This window comes from Cricetulus griseus, chromosome 4, assembly GCF_003668045.3.
Source record: "Cricetulus griseus strain 17A/GY chromosome 4, alternate assembly CriGri-PICRH-1.0, whole genome shotgun sequence".
NCBI classification, from domain to species: Eukaryota; Metazoa; Chordata; class Mammalia; order Rodentia; family Cricetidae; genus Cricetulus; species Cricetulus griseus.
In genome coordinates, this window is record NC_048597.1 from 155,956,473 (window position 1) to 155,978,206 (window position 21,734).

The 21,734-nt window shown below is 49.9% G+C and overlaps 1 protein-coding gene across 2 annotated transcripts; it reads right to left on the reverse strand.

Moving 5' to 3' along the window:
• Window positions 1–4,949: 4,949 nt before the first annotated feature.
• On the reverse strand, window positions 4,950–20,102 carry Abcg4 (ATP binding cassette subfamily G member 4). 2 transcript variants are annotated; one of them, XM_027411922.2, is made up of 15 exons: window positions 19,714–20,102; window positions 18,930–19,179; window positions 14,172–14,289; window positions 13,928–14,060; window positions 13,785–13,835; window positions 13,478–13,623; window positions 11,943–12,066; window positions 11,717–11,831; window positions 11,386–11,528; window positions 10,476–10,574; window positions 10,076–10,244; window positions 9,887–9,987; window positions 7,056–7,214; window positions 6,841–6,959; window positions 4,950–6,655 (listed from the first exon to the last, which is right to left on the reverse strand). In XM_027411922.2, the coding sequence occupies exons 2-15, from the start codon at window positions 19,165–19,167 to the stop codon at window positions 6,430–6,432; spliced, it is 1,941 nt and encodes a 646-aa protein (XP_027267723.1). In that variant the 5' UTR covers window positions 19,168–19,179; window positions 19,714–20,102; the 3' UTR covers window positions 4,950–6,429. The 2 variants fall into 2 exon arrangements, with proteins under 2 accessions (XP_027267723.1, XP_027267724.1); XM_027411923.2 differs by lacking the exons at window positions 18,930–19,179; window positions 19,714–20,102 and adding an exon at window positions 15,804–15,858.
• Window positions 20,103–21,734: the final 1,632 nt, after the last annotated feature.

Genomic DNA, 21,734 nt, shown 5'->3' on the forward strand with positions numbered 1-21,734 from the left:
AAGCCTAGAAGAGGACGTTACTACCTGCTTCTAGCAGAGACTGTGACATTTGAACTGGATGTTAAAAAGTCAGCCAGAAAGGCATGCTGGGCCGCATGGAAAATGGCATATTTGCATTTGAAAAGCAGTTCTTCCAAATTGGAGAGGTGGCTCAACAGTTAAGAGCACTGGCTACTCTTACAGAGGGCCTGGGTTCAATTCCCATCACCTACTTTCCTGCTCAAACTGTCTATAACTCCAGTCTCAATGCGTTTGATACCCTCTTCTGCCCTCTTTGGGCATTGCATGTATGCGGTACACAGATATGCACACGAAAACAAAACACTCACACACATATTTTTATTAGAAAATAAAAGTTTGGGTTGGAGAGATGGCTCAGAGGTTAAGAGTACTGGCTGTTCTTCCAGAGGTCCTGAGTTCAATTCCCAGCAACCACATGGTGGCTCACAACCATCTGCTATGAGATCTGGTGCCCTCTTCTGGCCTGCAGGCATACACGCAGGCAAGACACTGTGTACATAATAAATAACTAAATGTTAAAAACAAAGAAAAGTTCTTCCAGAGGAATTAAATGAGGATGAACCATCTCCATGGATATAGTTTCAGGAGTGACATTTAGGGCCTAGGAGCCTTCTCTGGTTTTACACTACTTACCTAGCCTTGGGAAGCCAACTGTGACCTGGCCACAATTATTGGACATTGGAGCAAGCCATTCCCCTCCCCTCCATAGGTATGACAACTGTGGGTTTTATTAATAACATATAATTCGACTGCCTTTGCAGACAGAAGGCCTGTGAGTCATGCTGTGGCCATGTCCTCTGTTGTCTGGACTTACTATGGGGCACCTGGCACTCCAAGAGCCATGGCACAGAAGACCATCTGATCACCCTTGCCCTCTAACCCTTTGCACAAGCCCTGACACAGCGAGGCCACACCAGTGACAACAGGCACTAAGTCCTAGCAGGTAGGCACGGCAGAGAGGACCCATTTCCAGACATCCCTGGAGGGGCAGGTTGCTGGAAGTAGAGGGAGGCAGAGCAGATGGGTGACAGTGTCTGGAGAGCTTGCCTGTGGCTTCTGCCTGCTTCATGTTTCTTTGCTATAGTTGGAGGTGGCAGTGATGCTCTTAGCCTCATCTTGGGGTTGCTGTGGGAATCAAAAGAGCTCTCTTTGTGAATTTGTGAACCATTCTGCAAATATTCTCTGTGCCTGGCAGGTGATGTGGCTTCAGACAGGCTGTTTGCCCTCTCTGGTCTCTGTGGAACTGCAAATCAAAGGTGTTTAATTATTTCAGAACTATTTGCATTTGGGGCTGGGAGTGTTAGCTCAGTGAGAGTGTGTTTAGTAGGGGTAGGGAAAGGGTTTGCTTTTTTTTTCTTTTTTTCAAGACAGGAGTTCCCTGTGTAGCTCTGGCTGTCCTGAAACTCACTCTATAGACCAGATGCTCCTCACATTCACAGAGATGTGTCTGCCTCTGCCTTCTGAGTCCTGGTGTTAAAGGCATACACCACCACCACCACTGTTGTGAAATACTTGTGTATCGTTTGAGGATGTATTTGCTATGATTGGTGTAATAAAAAGCTGAATGGCCAATAGCTAGGCGAGAGGTATAGGCATGATTTCCAGGGAGAGAAAGGAAGAGGAGGAATCAGGCACACAGAAGCCAGAAGACACAGAGAGGAAACAGGAGGTACAAGGTAGAAGAAAGGTAAGGCCACATGACAGAACATGGATTAATATAAATGGGTTAATTTAAGTTATAAGACAGCTATAGGCTGACATTTCATAATTAATAAGCAGTCTCCGTGTCATTATTCAGGAGCTGGCTGGCATGACAAAAAAAAAAAAAAAAGACTCCTCACACAGTACCTCCCACACCAGCAGGAGGCCTTGGAGGCCAAGGGTAGTAATCCCAGCTATTTAGTAAGCTGAGGAAGGACAGCTACAAATCCGAGGCTACAGAGTAAGTTTAAAGCCAACCTAGGTAATGTGAGACCTTGTCTAAAAGTTTAAAAGAATTTTAAAAGGCCTGGGGATGTGCAGGATCTTAGATTCAACCTGCAGCTGAATAAATAAGCAAATACAAAAATGAAGCAATAAAGGAAGGATCTGAAGAGAAACTGGTGGCTGCTCATTCCAGTAATTCCAGCACTTAGGAGACTGAGGGTAATGGGGTTGTTTGATTTCAAGGGGAACCTGGGCTACATGATCTGGAAGGAGCCTGGAGATGTAGCTCAGTTGGTACAATGCTTTCCCAGTGCGCATGAAACCCTGACCTCGATTTGCAGCTCAATGCATGAAACAGATGTGCATGCCTGTTTTTGGTAGGTAGAGGCAAGAGGATCAGAAATTCTAGGCCAGCTCTGCAGTGGCATAGTAAGTTCAAGGCCAACCTGGGCTACAAAAGACTCTGTATAAGAATAAATAAATTGGGCTGGAGAGATGACTCAGTGGTTAAGAGCACTGGCTGCTCTTCCAGAGGACCTGGGTTCAATTCCCAGCATCCTAATGGCTGCTCACAACTGTCTATAATTCCAGCTCCAGGAGATCTGGTGCCCTCTTCCAGCCTCTGTGGGACACATACACATAAATAAACATAATTTTTTAAAAAAAGAATAAATAAATTAATAAATTAGTAAGCCTGCCAAGATAAATAGATAATGAGAAAAATAAAAAGCAGCTGGGTATGGTGGCACACACCTCTAATCCTAGTACTCAGGAGGCCAAAGTAGGTAGATCCCTGTGTTTGAGGCCAGCCTGGTCTACATAGCAAGCTTCAGGCCAGCCAGGATTACATAGTGAGACCCTGTCTCAAAGATATAAGCACAAAAAGGAAGAAAGAAAGAAAGAAAGAAAGAAAGAAAGAAAGAAAGAAAGGCCAGGTGGTGGTGGTGCACGCCTTTGATCCCAGCACTCAAGAGGCAGAGGCAGGTGGATCTCTGTGAGTTCGAGACCAACCTGGTCTACAAGAGCTAGTTCCAGGACAGCCTCCAAAACCACAGTCAAAAAAAAAAGAAAGAAAGAAAGAAAGAAAGAAAGAAAGAGAGAGAGAGAGAGGAGAGAGAGGAAAAGAAAAGACCTAGGCGGTGGTGGTGCACACCTTTAAACCCAGCACTCAGGAGGCAGAGGCAGGCAGATGAGTTCTGGTCTACAGAATGAGTTCCAGGACAACCTCCAAATCTACACAGAGAAACCCTGCCTTGAAAAAAACAAAAGAGAGAGAGAGAGGGAGAGAGAGAGGGAGGGAGGGAGGGAGAAGAAGAAGAAGAAGAAGAAGAAGAAGAAGAAGAAGAAGAAGAAGAAGAAGAAGAAGAAGAAGAAGGGAAAGGAAGAAGGGAGAGAGGCAGGAAAACTACCTAGTAGAGGAACTTTTAAGGAATCATTTATCAGCATTACTCTAGGATGAAGAAGGTCCCTAAACACCTCCTAAAACAACCCAGAAGTCAGATTCTCTCTCCCTCTCACTCTCACTCCAAATCTTCATAAGAAACAAAGTTCATCTGTCTACAGTTGAGTGCCTAACCAGTCATACTTGGACCCCAGTCCAGACCAGGACTCTTCTTCTACCTGTGACACAAACGTGTTGTCCCAGACAGCTGACAGGGCTGGTGTCAGTCTCTTCCTTCGATCCCCAAGCCTCAGGCCCAAAAGAGAAGAGAATGAGACAACACACAGTTTCTTGGGCCATCTGCCACCAGTCCTCAAGACCCTCAGAGCACTTGCCCACTGTGGTGCTGGCTGCTGATGCTCAGCCCCAGTATATGTGGCCCAGTAGGAAAGAAGAGGGAAAGGAAAAGAGAACACTGGAGTAAGTACAAGGAGGCCCCTGCCACTCCCATCCTGGAGGCAGGTAAGGCTCGGGGGCAGTGGTTCTCTACCTGTGGGTCATGACCCCTTTGGGGTTGCATATCAGATACTAATATTGCTATTTATAACAGTAGCAAAATTACAGTTATGAAGTAGCAAGGAAATGTCTATGGTTGGGAGTCACTAGAACATGAGGAAATGTCTTAAAGAGTTACAGCATTAGGATGTTTGAGAACCACTTGGCTAGGGTCTTTTCTGCTTTCACTGCCCTTCCTAAAAGCCACTGACTGGCACTCTCCCTCCCCTCTATGAACTATCAGGGCTCCCTGAGCCCTGGAGAGAGTCTTGGGTCATTTTGGCAACAGACCTATGCAACAGACATAAGTTCCCACACACACCTTGCAAACCCAACGGTGACCAAGAGCTCTGATCAATGCTGAGTAAGAATGGAGTCTCATAGCAAAAGATTTGCTCTCCAGGCTCCACTCCTCATCCCACTCCCCTTTAGGAAGGGTCTCATGTTGCCCAGGCTGGCCTTGAACTTCCGAGGTAACTGAGAATGACTTTGAACTTCCAATCCTATGTTCATCTCCCAAGTGCATGCCACAACATCTGGGTTATGCTGTGCTGGGGACTGGACCTAGTCTTCATGCGTGCTAGGCAAGCACGCTATCAACTACATCCCCATCCCTCAAAGTTCCATTTCTACTATTTAAAGGCCCAACTCACCTTTTACTCAACTTAAAAGAATGGGCATGCTGGGCGTTGGTGTCACACGCCTTTAATCCCAGCACTCTGGAGGCAGAGGCAGGTGGATCTCTGTGAGTTCGAGACCAGCCTGGTCTACAGGAGCTAGTTCCAGGAGAGCCTCCAAAGCCAGAGAAACCCTGTCTCAAAAAACCAAAAAGAGTGGGCATAATGACAAGGATCAGTGTGGGGTTGGCACTGAAGTTTTGGTCAGGTAGGAAGCATGACATGAATATTTCAAAAGTTAAACATTCATGAGTTTGTCATGTACCTAAGTTGTAATGCCCCTGCTGCAGGACCCCCAAAGCTGGCAGATATCTTGCTAAGTGCTTTGAAGATCTCCCCCCACACATATCCTGTAGTAGCAGATGGCAGACCTTTATTCACACACTGCATACTGTATAAATATAGGTTTTATTAATAATGATGGAAATCCCACAAATACAACTGGCATCTGTGTAATGAGAAGAACCTGGGGAAGTACAGAGGGTGAGCGCAGGGACTGGGGAAAGAGTTCTGGGGTAGGGGAAATCAGATGTCGGATGAGCCTAGACCCACAAGGAAACAGACATGCTCCAGGTGTGTCTGCCACCTTGGTGTCCAGGCCCTGCTGCTCTGATGTCCAGGGACTAGCTGCTGACTGGAAGATGAAGATATGTGAACAGAAGTTTGAGTGAGCAGCAGGCAGCTGGAGAAGGGCCAGAAGGGTGAGTGTCACCTTGGAGCACAAAAGGAGGGCCACGGGGAAGCAGTGGCTGCAGCCAGCTATGTCCAGTCTTGTGCTTGTTGGGTCCTGACCTCCAGGAGACAGGTCCTCAGTGCCACCCTTGGCTCAGGATGGAGGGAAGGCTAGGAGACAGATACCACAGAGCCCAGAACCCTGCTGGGTCACACCAGCCTCATTCTTAGCCTCCAAAGCAGGATTCCCCGGAGAGGTTGGCACTGCCCTCCTGCTACCACCATCAGCTCCATCACTCTTCCTCCAAGCTGTAAGGGATGGCGCATGTGTGGGGCTCAGATGGCCTGATTGTTCGTGTGCCTGTGACTCCGAAGAGGAGAGGAGCCTGTGGAACTGAGCCTCAGGAGCAGCAAGAAGAGAGGATTGAGGCTTCCCCAGCTCACTCCCCAGAATAAAGTGCATTCTCCAGTTCCAGTGGCAGGTGGGAAAGTGACACAGACATTATTGCAGAGGTGCCATTGAGACCTACCCTGACTGAAGGTTTAGGGAAGGGAGTGAGACATCCCATAGTCTCTCCAATCTCCAGGATTGGGAGTTGGTGACCCAGACAGAAAACCCGGCTTCTGTCCCAACAGATTGTCCAAATTAGCCAAAATGGGTGTAGGGAGGAAGGGGGAGGAGGAGGAAGAGACTTCCAGAGTCCCTCCTTGCTCCATCCAATGTCCATGATGGGACTCTCTGGGGACCCCACCAGGGCCCAGCCCTGGAACTCCAACCTTATAGCAGCCCAGTTTACAAACACTAGTGTGGTGGGGACCCTCAGAAGGGGTCACTTTGATCGCTTGTAAGTCAAGGCCTAGAGAACATGGAGCTCCCAGGCAAACAGCAGAGGAGGGTGCTTTGGGCAGAGAGGAGGGTGGCAACCCCCCAGTGGTCTTTGCATGCAGGCATTGGACAGAGTAGGGAGGAAGCTACAAATTGCATCAACTTGGGAAGACTCTTGGGCTTAATGGAGAGGGCTGGAGCCCTACCTCCAGGGTTTAGGCTGGGAGCCCAGGCCTACAGCCAGCCTGTGGAGCAGCTGAGGGAGAGGATGGTGGCTGCACCAGCAACCAATGCCCAAGTCTACACGTTTAAAACAGTCCCAAAGGGCTGGAGCTGGGGGCTTCCTGCCCAAAAGAGATGGGAGCAAGGCTCTATCTCTCAGATTTGACCCGGTACCGGAGCACAAGGTATGCTAGCAGCCGAAGAGCAAGGAAGAAAACTCCCAAGACCAGGAAGTCCATGTAGAGTTTAGCCTCCTCCACATCCAGCTCTCGCAAGATGATCTGTGGATCCCGGAATGGGCATTGTACATCTAAGCAGGTCAGGTGTCCTCGCTCCATGCCATAAATGGTCAGGATCAGACCCTCAAAGCCATACCTAGACAAATAGTGTCGTCAGAGCAAGACACAGAGCACAGAACACCTGTTCCTCAGCAAATCCCCAGAGCCCAGCCACAGTGATCTCATACTCAGGTGCCAGCAAGGATGCAGGGGCAGACATCAGACATGGCGCATCCCCTTTAGAGCTGGCAGGACCTCCTTAAGAGAAGGAGACACACCAACCTGACATAGGAGAGGTAGGAGCTCCACTGCAGGTAAGCGGGGATGGTCTTGAAGCTGACAAAGAAGCCAGAGAACAAGAGGACAGGGATGGCAGTGACCGGGCCCACAAAGGTGGCCACCTGGAAGAGAGGGGAGAGGGTGTCAAAGGGTGACCACAGTTCCACCCACCCCTTGATGGCTCCCATGAGATCCCACCTGTGTGACAACTTTCCCACCTGCAGGGAGTTGGAGGCAGCGCCAATCAACAGTCCCAAGGACTGGGCTACTAAGGCGGTGGCTATGGACAAGGCTGAGAAGAGCAGAAAGCGGCTGGTCTCAGCTGGCTGGCCTGTCATCCAGTACACGATGCTGCAGTACACAACTGGGCATACCACCTGATGAGCAGCCACAGAGGGGTTAGGGACCTTGAAGCCAAGGGCAGGGGACCTAATTCCTCACACCACTTCACTGGGGAATGAGTGTTCCTATGCTGCTATAGTATATAGTCCTATACACTCTTTTTTGCCCATGCTGCTCTTTAGACTAAATATGTTCCCTTCCCACAGACCCTTTTTTTTTTTTTTTTTTTTTTTTTTTTTTTTTTTTGGCAACAGGGTTTCTCTGTATAGCTATGGCTGTCCTGGAACTTGCTTTATAGACCAGCGTAGCCTGGAACTCACTGAGATCCACCTGCCTCTGCCTCCCAAGTGCTGGGACTAAAGACATGCACCATCCTTCCTGGCAACTACATCTTACATACCCTTGTTTTGATGCTCTGAAAGGTTCAGGCATGGTGACTCCTTCCACCTCTGAGAACCCATCAAGACCGTTGTGTGTGTGTGTGTGTGTGTGTGTGTGTGTGTGTGTGTGTGTGTGTGTTAAGCTGTCTGATATGGGTGCTGGTAACTGAACTCAAGCCTTTTGCAAAAGCAACGAACACTCCTAACCACTGAGTCATCTCTCCAGTCATATACATACATGTATATGTATGTATAAGTATTATATATATTTAAGACTTGTTTTTATTTATGTATATGTGTGCATGTTTCTGTATATGTATGCCATCTAGGTACAAGCGCCCATGGAGGCCAGAAGAGGGTGTTGTATCCCCTGCAGCTGGAGTTACAGGCAGGTAGTAAGCCGCTTGATGTGGGTGTGGGGAACTGAACTCTAGTCCTCTGGAAGAGCAGCAAGCACATTTTAACCTTTATTCGCTGAGCCTTTCTCTGGTCTCCTTATATTGTTAAAGAATTAACTCTCAGTAGGAGAGAGCTCTGTTTTCCCTTGAGGCTGCCACCTTTTGGATACAAAGAAGCAAACTTGGGGGCTGGGCAAATCTAGAGATCTAAAGTATACCACAGAGACTCTAGTTACTAAGGTTACAGTATATAGACAGACAGATATTTGTTAAATAAGCATATCTTAGATGCTCTTATCATAAAATTAAGATAATGGGTTTGTTAATTTGCTTCATTTTGCTTACAATACCTAACCCTTAACATCAGTTGTAAACCTCAAATAGAAGTGATAAAGTTGTTAGCACTTGGGAGGCTGAGACAGGGGGATTGCCACAAGTTCAAGGTCAGCCTGGTCTAGATAGTCTTTTCCAGCACAGCCTGGGCTTACAGATTGAGGCCCCATTTCAGAAACTCTAAATAAACAGAATAAAATAAATGATATTTTTCCTCGGCAGTGCTGGGAATGGAACCCCACACATCATGCATGAATGACAGACGCTCTAGTTCCATCCTTCCACCCTCTGTGCTACCGAGTGAGAGCTTGTCTCAAAACAAAACACACACCCCCACACACACCCCAACCCACCCCCCACAAGCTCTTGGGAAGTGGGAGCATGGCTCACTAGCTACAGCTGTACAGGTTGTTTCCTGTAAAAAGGCTCCCAGCTCTCAGACAGAGACAACCAGAGGCCAAGACCTAGCTTGTATTTCTCTCATTAAACTCTGCACACAGCACACAACAGAGTCTACTCCCCTTTTGCTGTTGTTTGTTTGAGACAGATGTCTCATGTAATTCATTCTGACCTCAAGCTGTGGATGACCTTGAATTCCTAATCATCCTCCCAAGTGATGAGATTACTGGCCTGCCTGGCCACACCTAGCTAAGGGACACTTTTCTGTAATTTGCAGAAAGGTACTCTATGGACTATTTGTGGCCCTGAAGCTTTGAACAAGGTGGTAATGTGATTAACAAATGCCATCTGGTATTTTTTGGAAATTTAGAATTTGAAAAGCTCTCTTCTAAGAACTTTAGGGAATCAGCAAGATGGCTCAGTCAGGAAAGGTACTTACAAGTCTGACAGAGTTCAGTCTCTAGAAGCCACATACTAGAGGAAGAGAATCAAATCCTGTAAGCTGTCCTCTGACCTCCCTACATATACTGTGGCAAGAAAGTGTATACACACAAAAGGTAAATAAATAAATGTAAAAAAAAATGCTGGGCACAGTGACAAATACCTTTAATCCCAGCACTCGGGAGGCAGAGGCAGGCAAATCTCTGTGAGTTCAAGGCCAGCCTGGTCTACATAGTAAATTTTGGGACAGCCAGAGTTATGTAGAGAGAATCTGTCTCAAGAAAATAAATAAATAAAATAAAAATCTAAACTTTATATACATTCTCTCATTTAATTCTAAAGCACAGCTCTGAGGAAGACACTGCTGGCATTCTATTTTACAGGTGGGGCACTACGAAAGCAAAGAGAAACTGGGTGGTTTGCCCAGTGTCTTACAGCTTGAAAGTAAATAAGGCTCTGGGACCTATGAGCTCTCTGCTGCCTATAATAGATAGAAACATTTGTTATTTTATTATGGTCACCTTTCTATTTACTTATTTTGGGATAGGGAATCACATTGCAGCTCTGGGTGAACTTGAATTCATGGCAATCCTCCCATCTCAGCCTCCCCCCACCACTGCCAAGTGTTGGGATGAGGTGAACCACTCCACCTGGCTATGGTTATCATTTCTAGTTTGTCAGTTTTCCCATTAGACCAACACATTCCATAAGATCACCTATGAATCTGCTCTAGGCAATGGTCAGGAAAAGGCTCACCTGAAAGGGCACATCAGCCATTGTCTTGGCCAGGTAATACGCTTTGAGACTGTACCAATAGTTCAAGTGCTCTCTCATGAAGACCGCCATCTCTAAGGGAACTAAGGGGGCATGGGTAGGTCAGGCTAAGCTTTTGCCCCTGCCTCATGCCCAGCACCCCCACCCTACCCGCCAGGCTAATTAGCTCACAAGTGAGCACCGTCGGCATGAGGGCTGCGAACATGAGGAAGAGCATGGAGAAGAAGAGGAAGCCAGTGTTGTTGAAAACCTTGCTGGCATCATCACCGATGTGCAGATAGAGGAGGCCAATGAGCACGCCAATCAACACATGTGACATAAACCGCAAGTGGGTCAGGACCTACGGCACAGGTCACCAAGAGAAGAGGTATGTGTTCCAGGACAAGGGAGTAGGGGTGGGGGATACAGGGAAGGCCATGCTAAAATAGGAACTCAGGGATGCCCTGCAGGTACACAGAGCCAAGGTACATTGCATGGGAGGGCAGTCCCCCCAGTTCCCATCCCAGATGCTGAGAGTCTATAGCCCAAGAGGTCCAGTCTACACCTCTTGCCCCTCAGCTTGCCATCTCACCGTGTCCCTGAGGATGGACAAGAAAGTCCTCCTGAAGAGGATGCAGAACTGGGTAAGGGTGCTGGTGGCAAAAGTGTGGCTTTCAATAGGATCCATTTCCTAGAGAGAAGAAATGGGACCTGGTGAGTGTACCCAACCCACCCACTGCCCATCCAGCTCAGTAGATGGGAGAGTTCCAAGATCTTCCCAGGACAAGGCCCAGGCCTGCAGAAAGAGGAGCCTTTGAGCTGTTCATCCTGAAGCTGCTTTAGGAGTGAAAATCTCAGGGAGACTGAGGAAGGGAGAGAGAACAGATAAAGGTACTTGGGTGGCAGGAGACAGGAGGGCGTCAAGGATCCCTTCTTGGTCATCTGACTCCTTCTTCACTTCATTACCACTAACTCAAAGGCCACTGTGTGATCAGGCCACTGGATCACCCATTGATTCACAATGATGACAGTGACTAATAACAATAGCAAAGCCTCTGGCTTTCAAGAGTGATGGCATCTCACCTAAGGAAGGGATCTGGCACTAGGCTGCCCCAGTGGCCTGCTAATAGCCTGTGTGATTTGCTAGCTAGTCTTCCCACCTGTTCCAGGAAGCTAGTGTGGTCGGTCACCTTTGGGTAAGAGATAACATCAGACTATCCTGGCCCCAAGGTCAGCAATTGCACTGGCCAAGCTTTCTAGATGATCCCTAAGCAGGCACTGAGGGCAGTGCACCAATGGTGCTCACAGGAGCTCTGGAGGAATGGGTGGATGAGGAGTCCAAAGCTCAGGAGGTCACACAGCTGTTAACAGTACGCCTGTTTCAAGCACCCGGCTTCCTATTACACAGTGACAGCAATGCCTTTGGGGACAGCTTCTTTGTCAGGGTCATTGTCCATGGTCCCATCTCCCCTCCCCCATTCTGCCCTCTCCACTCCACTCACCGGAGGGCAAGTGGGGCAGTGGGCAGGGACCTCATTCTTCTCAGGGCTGCTCTTCTTCTCGGCCATGGTGCAAAGGCCGTTCTGCACAGCCCTGAACAGCATGGGATTCAGGTCTCCATACTCGCCAGAGGCCACTTCAATGACTAAGGGGACACAGAGTAGAGTGTTCACCTAGGCTCCACCCTCAAGTCTCAAAAGCAGGTCAGTCCCTCTTTGGTATAAGCGGAAGACAAGTGACAATGAGCTCTCCGTCCCCAAGATGCCTTCATGACCCAAACCCAAAGTTTGGTCCTCTTCTGTCATCCACCTCTTCACAGGAGCCCCCACTTACTGAAGTCAGCAGGATTGTGGTAGGTGGGGCAGTGCAAGCCAAGCCCCTTCAGATAGGGAATCAGGTTGGTAACCACACCCTTGAAGATGCATTGTCCCTGGCTCAGGATGTAGAGCTGAGGCAGAAAGGAACACATGAGGAAAACATGATCAGTTGACTGGGGAAGCCATTGACACTTCCGTCCCTCTACCACAGGCCATTCTTCTTGGCGACTCGGGATACTGACCTTGTCAAACATTTCAAAGAGCTTGGCACTGGGCTGGTGGATGGTGCAGATGACGGTTCGGCCCCCATGGGCCAGGGACTTCATGAGGGACACCACTTGGAAACAAGAAGCGCTGTCTAGACCGCTGTCCAGAGAGAGGTCACCAGGAACCAGTGAGGTGGATGGGGCTAAGAGGTGGTGAGTGAGGTGGGCAGTTTCTGTGAACGGATGGGTCTAGTGGGAAGGCACCCTCTGGCCACCCACCCTGGCTGGTTAGATTTTGTCAACTTGACACAAACTGTAGTCATTTGGGAATAGGGAACATTCATTGAGAAGATGCCTCCATCAGAGTGGCCTGTGGGGGCATTTTTCTGATTAATGATTGATGTGGGAGGTATAGCCCAGTATGTATGGTGCTAACCCATCAGGTAGTCCTGAGTTGTTTGAGTGAGCCTTAGAGAACAAGCTAGTAAGCAGCATTCCTCCATGGTCCCTTCCTCTGCCCCTGCTTGAATTCCTGCCCTCAGGTGCCTGCCTCAGTGATGGACTGCGATCTGAACATGTAAGCTAAATAAACCCTTTCCTTCCCTTGTTGCTTTTGGCCATGGCCTTTATCGCAGCAACAGAAAGCAAACTAGGGCAAACCCCCAAATCCTGCACACCGTGTATGGCTCAGATATTCGCAAGCCCAGAGCACTGCTCAGTTTGAAAAACCATATGCCAAGCACCTTTAGCACAACAGGCACTGAAATGACAGGAGCCTATGCTGGACTGGTGCAATGAGAGACCGACAAGCTCATTGTTGACTTGAGGGGATGTGGAAAGTGTAATAGCAACATGAAATGAAAGACTGGCAGGGGATCAGCCACGCCATAAATGTAGCAGGAGGCGGGTGGAGTACAGCTAGAGAAGGTTCCTGAGTCTAGAAAGAGGACCAGCTTGTGAAGGGACAATGGGAGGAGTCATGATGAAGGGCATTCCAAGTGTAAGACACAGCAAGGGTCAAGCTGAGGGGCATGGAACACAGGGTTTGATGGGAATTGCAGGCAGCTCAGCATTATCAGAACATAAGATATGAAAGTTGGGAGAAGAAGCCACCTGACTATTTTGGCAAATGGGACTCATTGTGTGGTTTGAAGCAGGAGAGTGGAACTTGCTAGGCTTGTTTAGAAAGACCATTCTGGCCACAGGTTCAAGAAAGGTGCCTGGGAGCCTGAGGGCAGGGAGACGAGCCTTGGCGATGCCCTGAGCTCAAGCACTAGGGATGGGGCTGGGCAAATGTGAGAGCTACCAACAGAGGATCTGATGACTAATGGCTGCTGGAGAGAGGAGAATGAGATGTCAATCAGCGAGGGGGAGGAGGGTACATCCAGATCTCTACCTGGATGAAAGACAGGGCAGTGTGGCTCCAACTGGATTAGCAAGGATGGAGTTCCCAGAAGGCTGCGAGCACGAGATCTGGTCTCCAGCCAGGAAGCCATGGACCAGACACCACATCCAGCCCTAGCTTAGGGCTGAGAAGAGGAAAACCCAGATCAGGAGGAGCAGGGAGATACCTGGTAGGCTCATCAAAGAACATGACAGGTGGGTTGTTGACCAGTTCCAGGGCAATGGCCAGGCGCTTTCTCTGCCCTCCAGAGAGCAGGGCTGTCCTCGTATGAGAGCAGGACATCAGACCCAAGGCTGTCAGGATCTCTGTCACCTGCAGGCACCCCACCAAGCCCCAGTTAGCCTCAGTATCTCTGCTTCCCCTAAGCAGCACCCCACTTTCACAAAGCGTGGCCCTTGTTCCCCACCCAACTTGGGCCTAGAACTCATAACCCTCAGAATGGCTCCATCCCTTGCACCCCTACCCCCACTCACCAGCTCCTTTTTCACCTCTTGCTTCTCACTCAGCTTCAGGTTGGCAGAGACCTAGAAAGCGATAAACAAGTGAGGGAGACGTGTGTGAGGCCCTGCCCATCCCCTCCAGCTGCTGGAGGAGGAGGAGACCACCCTCTCCTCACCATCATAGCTTCCAGCACTGTGAGGTGAGGCAGGAGCATGTCGTCCTGCATTATATAACAGGACATCTTGCGGAAGGTCCTCAGATCTCTCGGCCTCCCGTTAACCAGGATCTGCCCCTTCATCCCAGACTCCCTGCAGGGAGAACGGTTGGGAGTGAGCACCAAAGCCACTTTAGAACACCTTCTGCGCTCCCTCAAGAGGTCCCCTTCTGAGTCCTGCCCCGCTTCCCTTTTTCATGCTCACCTATACCCTGCCAAGATGTTCATGAACGTGGACTTGCCAGCCCCGGAGGGGCCCATGATGCCAATCAGCTCTCGGCGGCAGAACTTACCAGACAGGCACTTGAGGAGGGTCTTGTAACCTGCAGCAAGGACAAGAGAAGTCACTGGTGAGAGCTAATGATCAGAGGCATTCTCAAAACCCTAAAGAGGGGGCCTGGGGAGACAGCTCAGCCGGTGAAAGGCTTGCCACACAGGCACAAGGAAGGACCCTAGTTCCATCCCCAGAGCTCACCTAAAGTACCTGGCTCAACCTGTTCATAGTGATCCCTGCCTATAACCCCAGGCCTTGGGGGGGGGGGCAGCGGGAGGGACAAGGAGATTGTTGTGAATCAAAGCCAGTCTGGACTAGAGTCTGAAACCCTACCTAAAACAAAACAAAACAAAACAAACAAACAAGCAAAAGGGCAGGAGGTATGGCTCAATAGTTAAGTGTAAGAACTGCTCATGCAGAGGACCTGAGTTCTGTTCCCAGCACCTACTCTCAGTGGCTTGCAACCACCTATAACTCAGGTTCCAGGGGGTATGATACCCTCTTCTGGACTCTGCAGGTACCTGCACTCACATATTAGCACCCCCACAGACACACACACACACACACACACACACACACACACACACACGCATGCACGCATGCACACACACATTAAAATAAAAATCCATCTTTGGCAACAATAACAAATTGGGATTGATGGTTTGCACTTGTAATCCCAGTGCTGAGAAGGCTAAAACAGGTAGTTCCCTGGACCTCATGGGCCAGCCAGAGACCCTATCTCAAAGAGCAAGGTGGATGGCTTTTGAAACATCTGAGGTTGGCCTCTGGCCCCCACATGCACATGTGAGTGTACACACACACACACACACACACACACACACACACACACAGAGGGAGCGAGCACACTCTTCTTAGAAGAGGATTAATCATAGGTGAGATAACCACTGCTGAGTGAAATTGTTAGGATGGGCAGGCAGCCCTCACACAGTAGCTCCCACCCTCTTATCCTGTCCCCCTAGGAATGACAGCCACTAGTGTTAGAGCCCAGGGGCAGAACAGTCTTTTGAAGGCTGTGAGAAAGCCAATGCCTCTCTGGATGACTGTAGTGAGAGCACTGAGGTCCTAGGAAGCCAGGCTTTCTCCTCGCTATAGCGCTTGCTGTCTTACATACTCCGAGGACACTTCCACTGAGCAGCCCAAGCTGCTGCCTGTCCTGTGTTCCTGCAGCATTTTTCAGATGCCAGCATGTTTGTCACTCCGTGTGCCTGTGCTCACGCCCCTCCCCCAACCTCTTAGTCAGGGAACATCTTGGGGGAAGGGTCTGTGTTTTATTCATCTTTCCTGTCTGTCTGGAATGTCATAGATGCTCAGTAAACGTGTTTTTGCAGAACTTTTGCTCTATTCTGGGGGATAAAAAATGCCTTTTTTTGTGTCTTCTCTGCCCTACAAGATTGTCTCTCCAGCCCCAAACACGTCCAGTAAAATCTCACCTGTCATTCACTCACTGGACACCTGTCATTTACTCACCGGAAAGCAGCATGTGCGTAAAGCACAGCCATATGGAGTCAGGTGAATCTGGTTCAAAATGGGGATCCACATTACCAGCTGTGTAACTTAAGGCAAGTAGCTTAACCTCTCTGAGCTCCAGGTTCCTCATCTGTAAAATGAGGATGATGGTGCCTGCCTCATGGGGTTGTTGTAAAGAGTCAATGAGCTAACATATGTAAAACATATGGCTCAGTACTTAGCACATAGAGTGCGTTTCACATGGCATATTGCATTACAATTCTGTTTGACAAATGCTTATTGAGATCTACTATGTACTAAGCTCTGTAGCAGACACAAGGCAAAATAAATAAATAAAAAGAAGGACATGGTTTCTGCATTCAAGAAAGTCACAGACTAAGTAAGACAAATGAACAAGAAAACACTTATGGTGTGAATGGAAGAGAAGAGCAGACAGTGGAGATGGGACTACAGCAATTCACCCTCAGAGGGTGGACAGTAAGGTGGAAATCACGGGTGACTTCATGGAAGAGGTGGCATTGGAGCTAAGGAGGAACAACAGAAGCCCCCGGGCTTTAGGAGAGGAAGCACTGCTATAGCACAATCCAGGGGACAGAGGACAGAGACTGTACTGAGGCAACTGATGAGCAGGCAGGTGAAGATGGGGTGGGGTGAGGGTGGGGTGAGGCCAAGGACAGGGCCTTGACAGCTAAGCTTGCAGGCCAGCTGTGGTGAGGAGAACTCAAGCCTTCATCCCTCACCTAGACCACAGCCCACTCCTTAACAGAGACAAGGAAAGTTTAGCTCATGCAGCTGCTGTCCACACCACCCAGGACCATGCACACTGTTGGACTGGACCACACCAACTGCCTACTCAGAGCCTATTCACTCTCAGCTGTTCCTCCCGAGGCCACACAACCAGGTCTTTACTGGGAGAGAAAGATATTGGGTCTCACACCTTTCCTAAGCTCTCCTCACAGTCAGTCCTGGCTGCACTCTCCAGTATACATTCCACAGAGCCACTCACAGGAAGTAACTTCTTGTGCAAGGCAAGAAACTGCAACCATGAACCTTCCCCTTGTCTGATGCCAGAGCTGATGCCAGTCAAAGCCAAGGCCTAGCACAAATATCATCTTACACTCGTTTGCCTTTCACAAGGCACTTTCAAGATACCAATTCAGCTGAGCTCCTCAAGAAGCCCATGAGGAAACTCAGGCCAAAAAAGGACATTCCGCCTACCAAAGGCCAAACAGCTTCTCTCGGGCTGAAAACATTTGTCTCCTAACTCCCTTGTATCACAACTGTGAGGGACCTGCAGACCTCCCACTGGAGAGACAGCAATGGTCTAGTCTTGCTTCAGTCAATAGTTCTGTAATTTTGTCACATCACTAAATTTTTTAATTCGTTTATTTAGGTTTTTGGAGAGGAGGTCTTCCTATGTACTCCAGGCTAGCCTTGAACTTACCACCATCCTGCCCTAACCTCCACTGTGCTGAAATTATAGGTGTATGCCATTATGATGGGCAAGTCACATAATCATTAGGGTTTGCAATTCCTCATCTATAAAAGAGTAAGAGTTGGCTGGGATGTAGCTCAGTGGTAGAGTGCTTGCCTAGCGTGAGGAAAGCCCTGGCTTCTGTCCCCAACACCATTAAGAAAAAGACAGTAAGTAGTATTCCTCCCAAAGACTTAATAGGGTTCTTATGTTATTAAGTGGGATCACTAATAATTAATTGAATGTTTTTGAAAAAATAAATGTTGCTGGGCTTTGATGGCGCACACCTTTAATCCCAGTACTTGGGAGGCAGAGGTAGGCCGATCTCTGTGAGTTCGAGGCCAGCCTGGTCTACAGAGTGAGTGCCAGGATAGGCTCCAAAGCTACACAGAGAAACACTGTCTCAAAAAAAGGGGAGAGAGAGAGAGAGAGAGAGAGAGAGAGAGAGAGAGAGGGTATACAGTCAGAGGAGACTGGTGACAGATCCTCACCCAGGGAAGGCCGAGCTCTCCTCCAGATTCTTTACACCTCCCCCCCTCTGCCACCCTTAGTGGTGTTCTGTCCTCTCTAGAGGGGAGAAGGAGCCAAAGAACAAAAAAGCCAGGCAAAGGAGGGCAGAGGGCAGAGGGCAGAAAAGGGGCCAGGACTAGAAGAGAGCAAAATGGATAAGAGGGTACATGAGGCTAGCAAGGTCAAAAGGGAGGAGTTCCTAGCCAGAGCACCCACCACACTGATAAGGAGCAGTACCTAATCTAGCCACATTTCTTTTTACCATAAAGTTCTGAAGGCTAAGGAAATAACAAGGACCTTGTCGTTCTACTCAGGCCTGGTCTGAGAACTGAGAGAGACTGCGTAGGGCTAGGGTATTGAATAGGGAGCCCAGACACCTCAGGGTCCACTGGCTCAAACACCCATGACCTTTTGGTCACCTATGGAAGTGAACAAACATGTAGAGACAGCATACACTGAGCCCTGTTCTGAAGCACCCCAAAGTGATGACACTGTCTCAGCTCCACCCCTAGCCCACACCCAGCTCTGGGAAACAAACTCAACCTCTAGGTTCCCAGCCCAGCTAGGACAGGCCAAGGATCTGGGAAACCTGTCCTGTTGGGGAGGAGAGAGAAGGAGGTGGAACTGTAGTGCTAGGCTTTGGGTCTTGCCCTGCTTCTTACTAACAGGGGGACACTAGTCAGGTTATTCAGCATCCCCAAGCCTCAGTTTCCTCATCGGTAACATCTCACCTGTCAAACCTCCACCCTTCCTGCTTCCAGGGACTGTGGCAAAGGTGAATTGAGTAAGATGGTAGGAATGAGACCATCTTTAAAAATGGGTGTAAGGATACTGTTGGACATTGAAGAGAGCCACCACAGACAGAGCACGGCATCCCTTCCCCAAACCAACCTTCTTAGGCACGAATACACACACACACACACACACACACACACACACACACAGAGAGAGAGAGAGAGAGAGAGAGAGAGAGAGAGAGAGAGACTAACTTAAGGACCAAGGTCATAGGGTCTATTTAGAAGGGAAAACTTCAATAGCTAGTTGAACTTAGCTTCCTAGTGCCGCAGATGTGGGGAGCAAGGATCTTGTACCCCAGCTGCATGCAGTGAGTGAGGGTTGGGCCTACAAAGCTCACAGAGTGGGATACCCCCAGACCTTATGCTCCTGAAGAGGCAACTCAGGGAGAATCCCCAGTTACCCCTGGGGCTGTCACGTACCCCGTTTTCGCCAGCATGGCCCCTCCCGCACGGAATAGGACAGTTCCACAAACTCGATGTCCACAGCAGAGCGCTTCGGCAGATGAGAGAAGCGCTGTGCTTCTGTAATATGGTTCTCCACCTTCTTTAGATGCGTGGTCAGCACAGGGGGCTCTGCCCCGTCCTCCAGAGCCACAGCCATGGCCACAGCCCCAGGCCCCAGTCCACAGCCCACGGCCTCCAGTGCCTTCTCCGCCATCACACAGCCGGCCTGCAGGAAGAGGGCCTGCTTAGCTCCGGGCAGACCCTCCAGCTCTTGCTCCAAGCGCCATAGCTTTCCCATGCTGCCCCGCCTCCACTCCCCCTAACCCTGCCGCCTTCTCAGGGCAGATCCCCAACTGTCAGCACCTCTCTTCCCGCCGGGTCTTCTGCACCGGGCAGCACACTCCTAGGGCAGTGACACTAAGTCGCGACCTCTCCTCGGTCCTGGGCAGTTCCAGCCTGGCCTGGCCTTGCCCGCTCCTCCCTCCCCATCGCGGCCTTAATCTCCTTACCCCGCAGGCCGGCAGTCCCTGGGGGCCGGGCGAGGGCGGCCACCAGCTCCGAGGTCGGGGAAGCGGGACTGCACAGGGTGGGCCCGGTAAGGCTCTGGCCTTGGCTCGGCGCCCCAACTCTGCACGGACTGGCGCCACTCCTCGGCCGGCCTCCCCATCCCGCGCCGGCGGCCGTGCGCCTCTGGGCTGTCTCCAGAGAAAGCCACAGACCCCCGACCCTCCACGCCACCGACACTCTGTCCCCTACTCGCCTGGTCACCTTGACGCGCCTCCGGCCCGCGAGACGCAAGGATGCTCAGCACAGATGCTCAACCGGGATGCTCGACCCGGATGCTCAGAGCCGCAGCGCGGGAGGTGGACACTCCCGACTCTCCTCACCTGCCTCCGGTGCGGCACCGGCGCCCCGGCTCCCTGTCCCGGTGGCCCGGGCCGGGGCGGGGCCAGACCGGGGCGGGCAGTAGAGGAAAGGCCGGCTCGGGTCAGAAAGAATGACACGGTGACAAGAGAGATGGTTGAGGTGTCGCCCCGACTTCACTTGGATGAACCCACCAGCTTCTCTTAGTCTAGTCCCAAGCGCTTGTCCTTCGGAGCTAGTCCGGCGACAGCATTCTCTTCCAAGCTTCTGCTCTCCGGTCCTGCTGCTCTTAAAGGGCCCGTGCCTCCCCACACCCAACGGGTGGCAAGGATGGAGGTGTCGAGAGCAACGCCTGCAGCGTGGGGGCCAGAAGGGTCGCTTTTATGAACCCAGGACTGAGAGTTAGCGGCATAAAGTCAACCCCGAGGTCGCTAAGGGAAGGAGACTTGAAGTCACTCAGAGGGGCAGTAGGGTGCATTCCATCATGCCCAGGGGGTTGGGAAGCTGTCAGTCTATCTGCACACACAAACCCCTCATTGCTTATCTCCTCCAGTTCAGCTTTGGAGTTGAACCCCACCCAGCCCTAAAGTACAAAGGACTTCACAGTATAATTTTTGAGGATATAATTCTTGGGACTTTGAAACAGCCTTTCCCACACCTATTCACAGCTCCCCTCTCTAAGGGCTCAAGAGGACACTAGTTATGAAGAGATAGGCAACAGTAGTTATGAAAAAGCTTGCAAGCAGCTCCAAGGTTAACCTGGGACCCAGTCACAGCCTACTTTGATCATAAAAACCTGACAGAAACATACAGGTCTCCAAGCCAGCATAGGCTGATCTGGGAGGCTCCAGGATGTGCATAGGGCTCTTCAGACGCTGTCTTAGATGTTTGTTTATACACATGTGCCTTCTTTATCTCACCCTACAAGCTTGGACTCTGAGTCTTCGGAGAGTGCTTACACTGACACCCCTCCCCCCCCCACACACACACCTTATTTTGGCCCATTCTCAAACAATTACTCTTGGCACCTGCCTGCCCCATCCTCTGTGTCTTCGAGGGGTAAGTAGGTTAGCCAGCCAAGACACGTGACTTGAGCTTTTTAGTTCCCACCTGTCACATCGAGTGACGGATAGGAGGGAGGCTGCTTAGACCTCTGCCGCTGCTGAGGCTTCTACCTCAGCAGTAGAGGGGTTACTAGCAGTCAAACACCTGCCTCACCCCATCCTAAGCCTCTGCAGCCTGGGAAACTAGCGACCCCTGTAGGGCATGTCCATGCTCCACCCTGTATCTAAGAGTGTTCATGGGGGTTTGGAATCCAATCTTTCCCAACTTCCCTTCAACCCCTGTTCTAACTATGTATGGCCTTTCCTCAGGATCAACCTTCCCATTTTCCAAATGGACCCTCCACACTTCAAATTAATCTCCAGTGTCTCATGACAGACTCAATTCCCCAATGACTGCAGTGTGTGTGTGTGTGTGTGTGTGTGTGTGTGTGTGTGTGTGTGTGTGTTTGAGACAGGGTCTAACGAAGTGTGCATGTGTGTGTGTTTGAGATAAGGTCTCAGGCTGTCGCTAAGGCTGGCTTTGACCAGTCCTTAAATGAAGTTATCGCAGACATATGTCAGCAGGTCTAACAATTGCATTTATTGAACAACTACCATAAACCAGACATTCCTCTTGGTTAATATCTGCCTTAATATCTCTATGAAGCAGGGTTTTCATTTTGTTTTGTTGAGAAAGGGTCTCACTATGCAGCTTTGGATGAACTGGAACTTGTTACACAGACTAGGCTGGCCTGTAACTTCTAGGGAACTTTCATTTGGGGCAGGTTTTACAATATTCCTTTGGAGAAAAGAAACTGAGAAATAGGAGATTAAACAACATGACCAAGGGACAAGCATGGCAAATCCAAAGGAC

What these genes read in the sequence shown, in the direction of transcription:
- Abcg4 (XM_027411922.2), bottom strand. Translation starts at nt 19,167, where the DNA reads ATGGCGGAGAAGGCACTGGAGGCCGTGGGCTGTGGACTGGGGCCTGGG. An exon ending in CATGCCGACGGTGCTCACTT is followed by an intron (nt 9,988 to 10,075) that starts GTGAGCTAATTA and finishes ATGCCCCCTTAG; the next exon opens with TTCCCTTAGAGATGGCGGTC. An exon ending in TGGCTGATGTGCCCTTTCAG is followed by an intron (nt 7,215 to 9,886) that starts GTGAGCCTTTTC and finishes GCTGCTCATCAG; the next exon opens with GTGGTATGCCCAGTTGTGTA.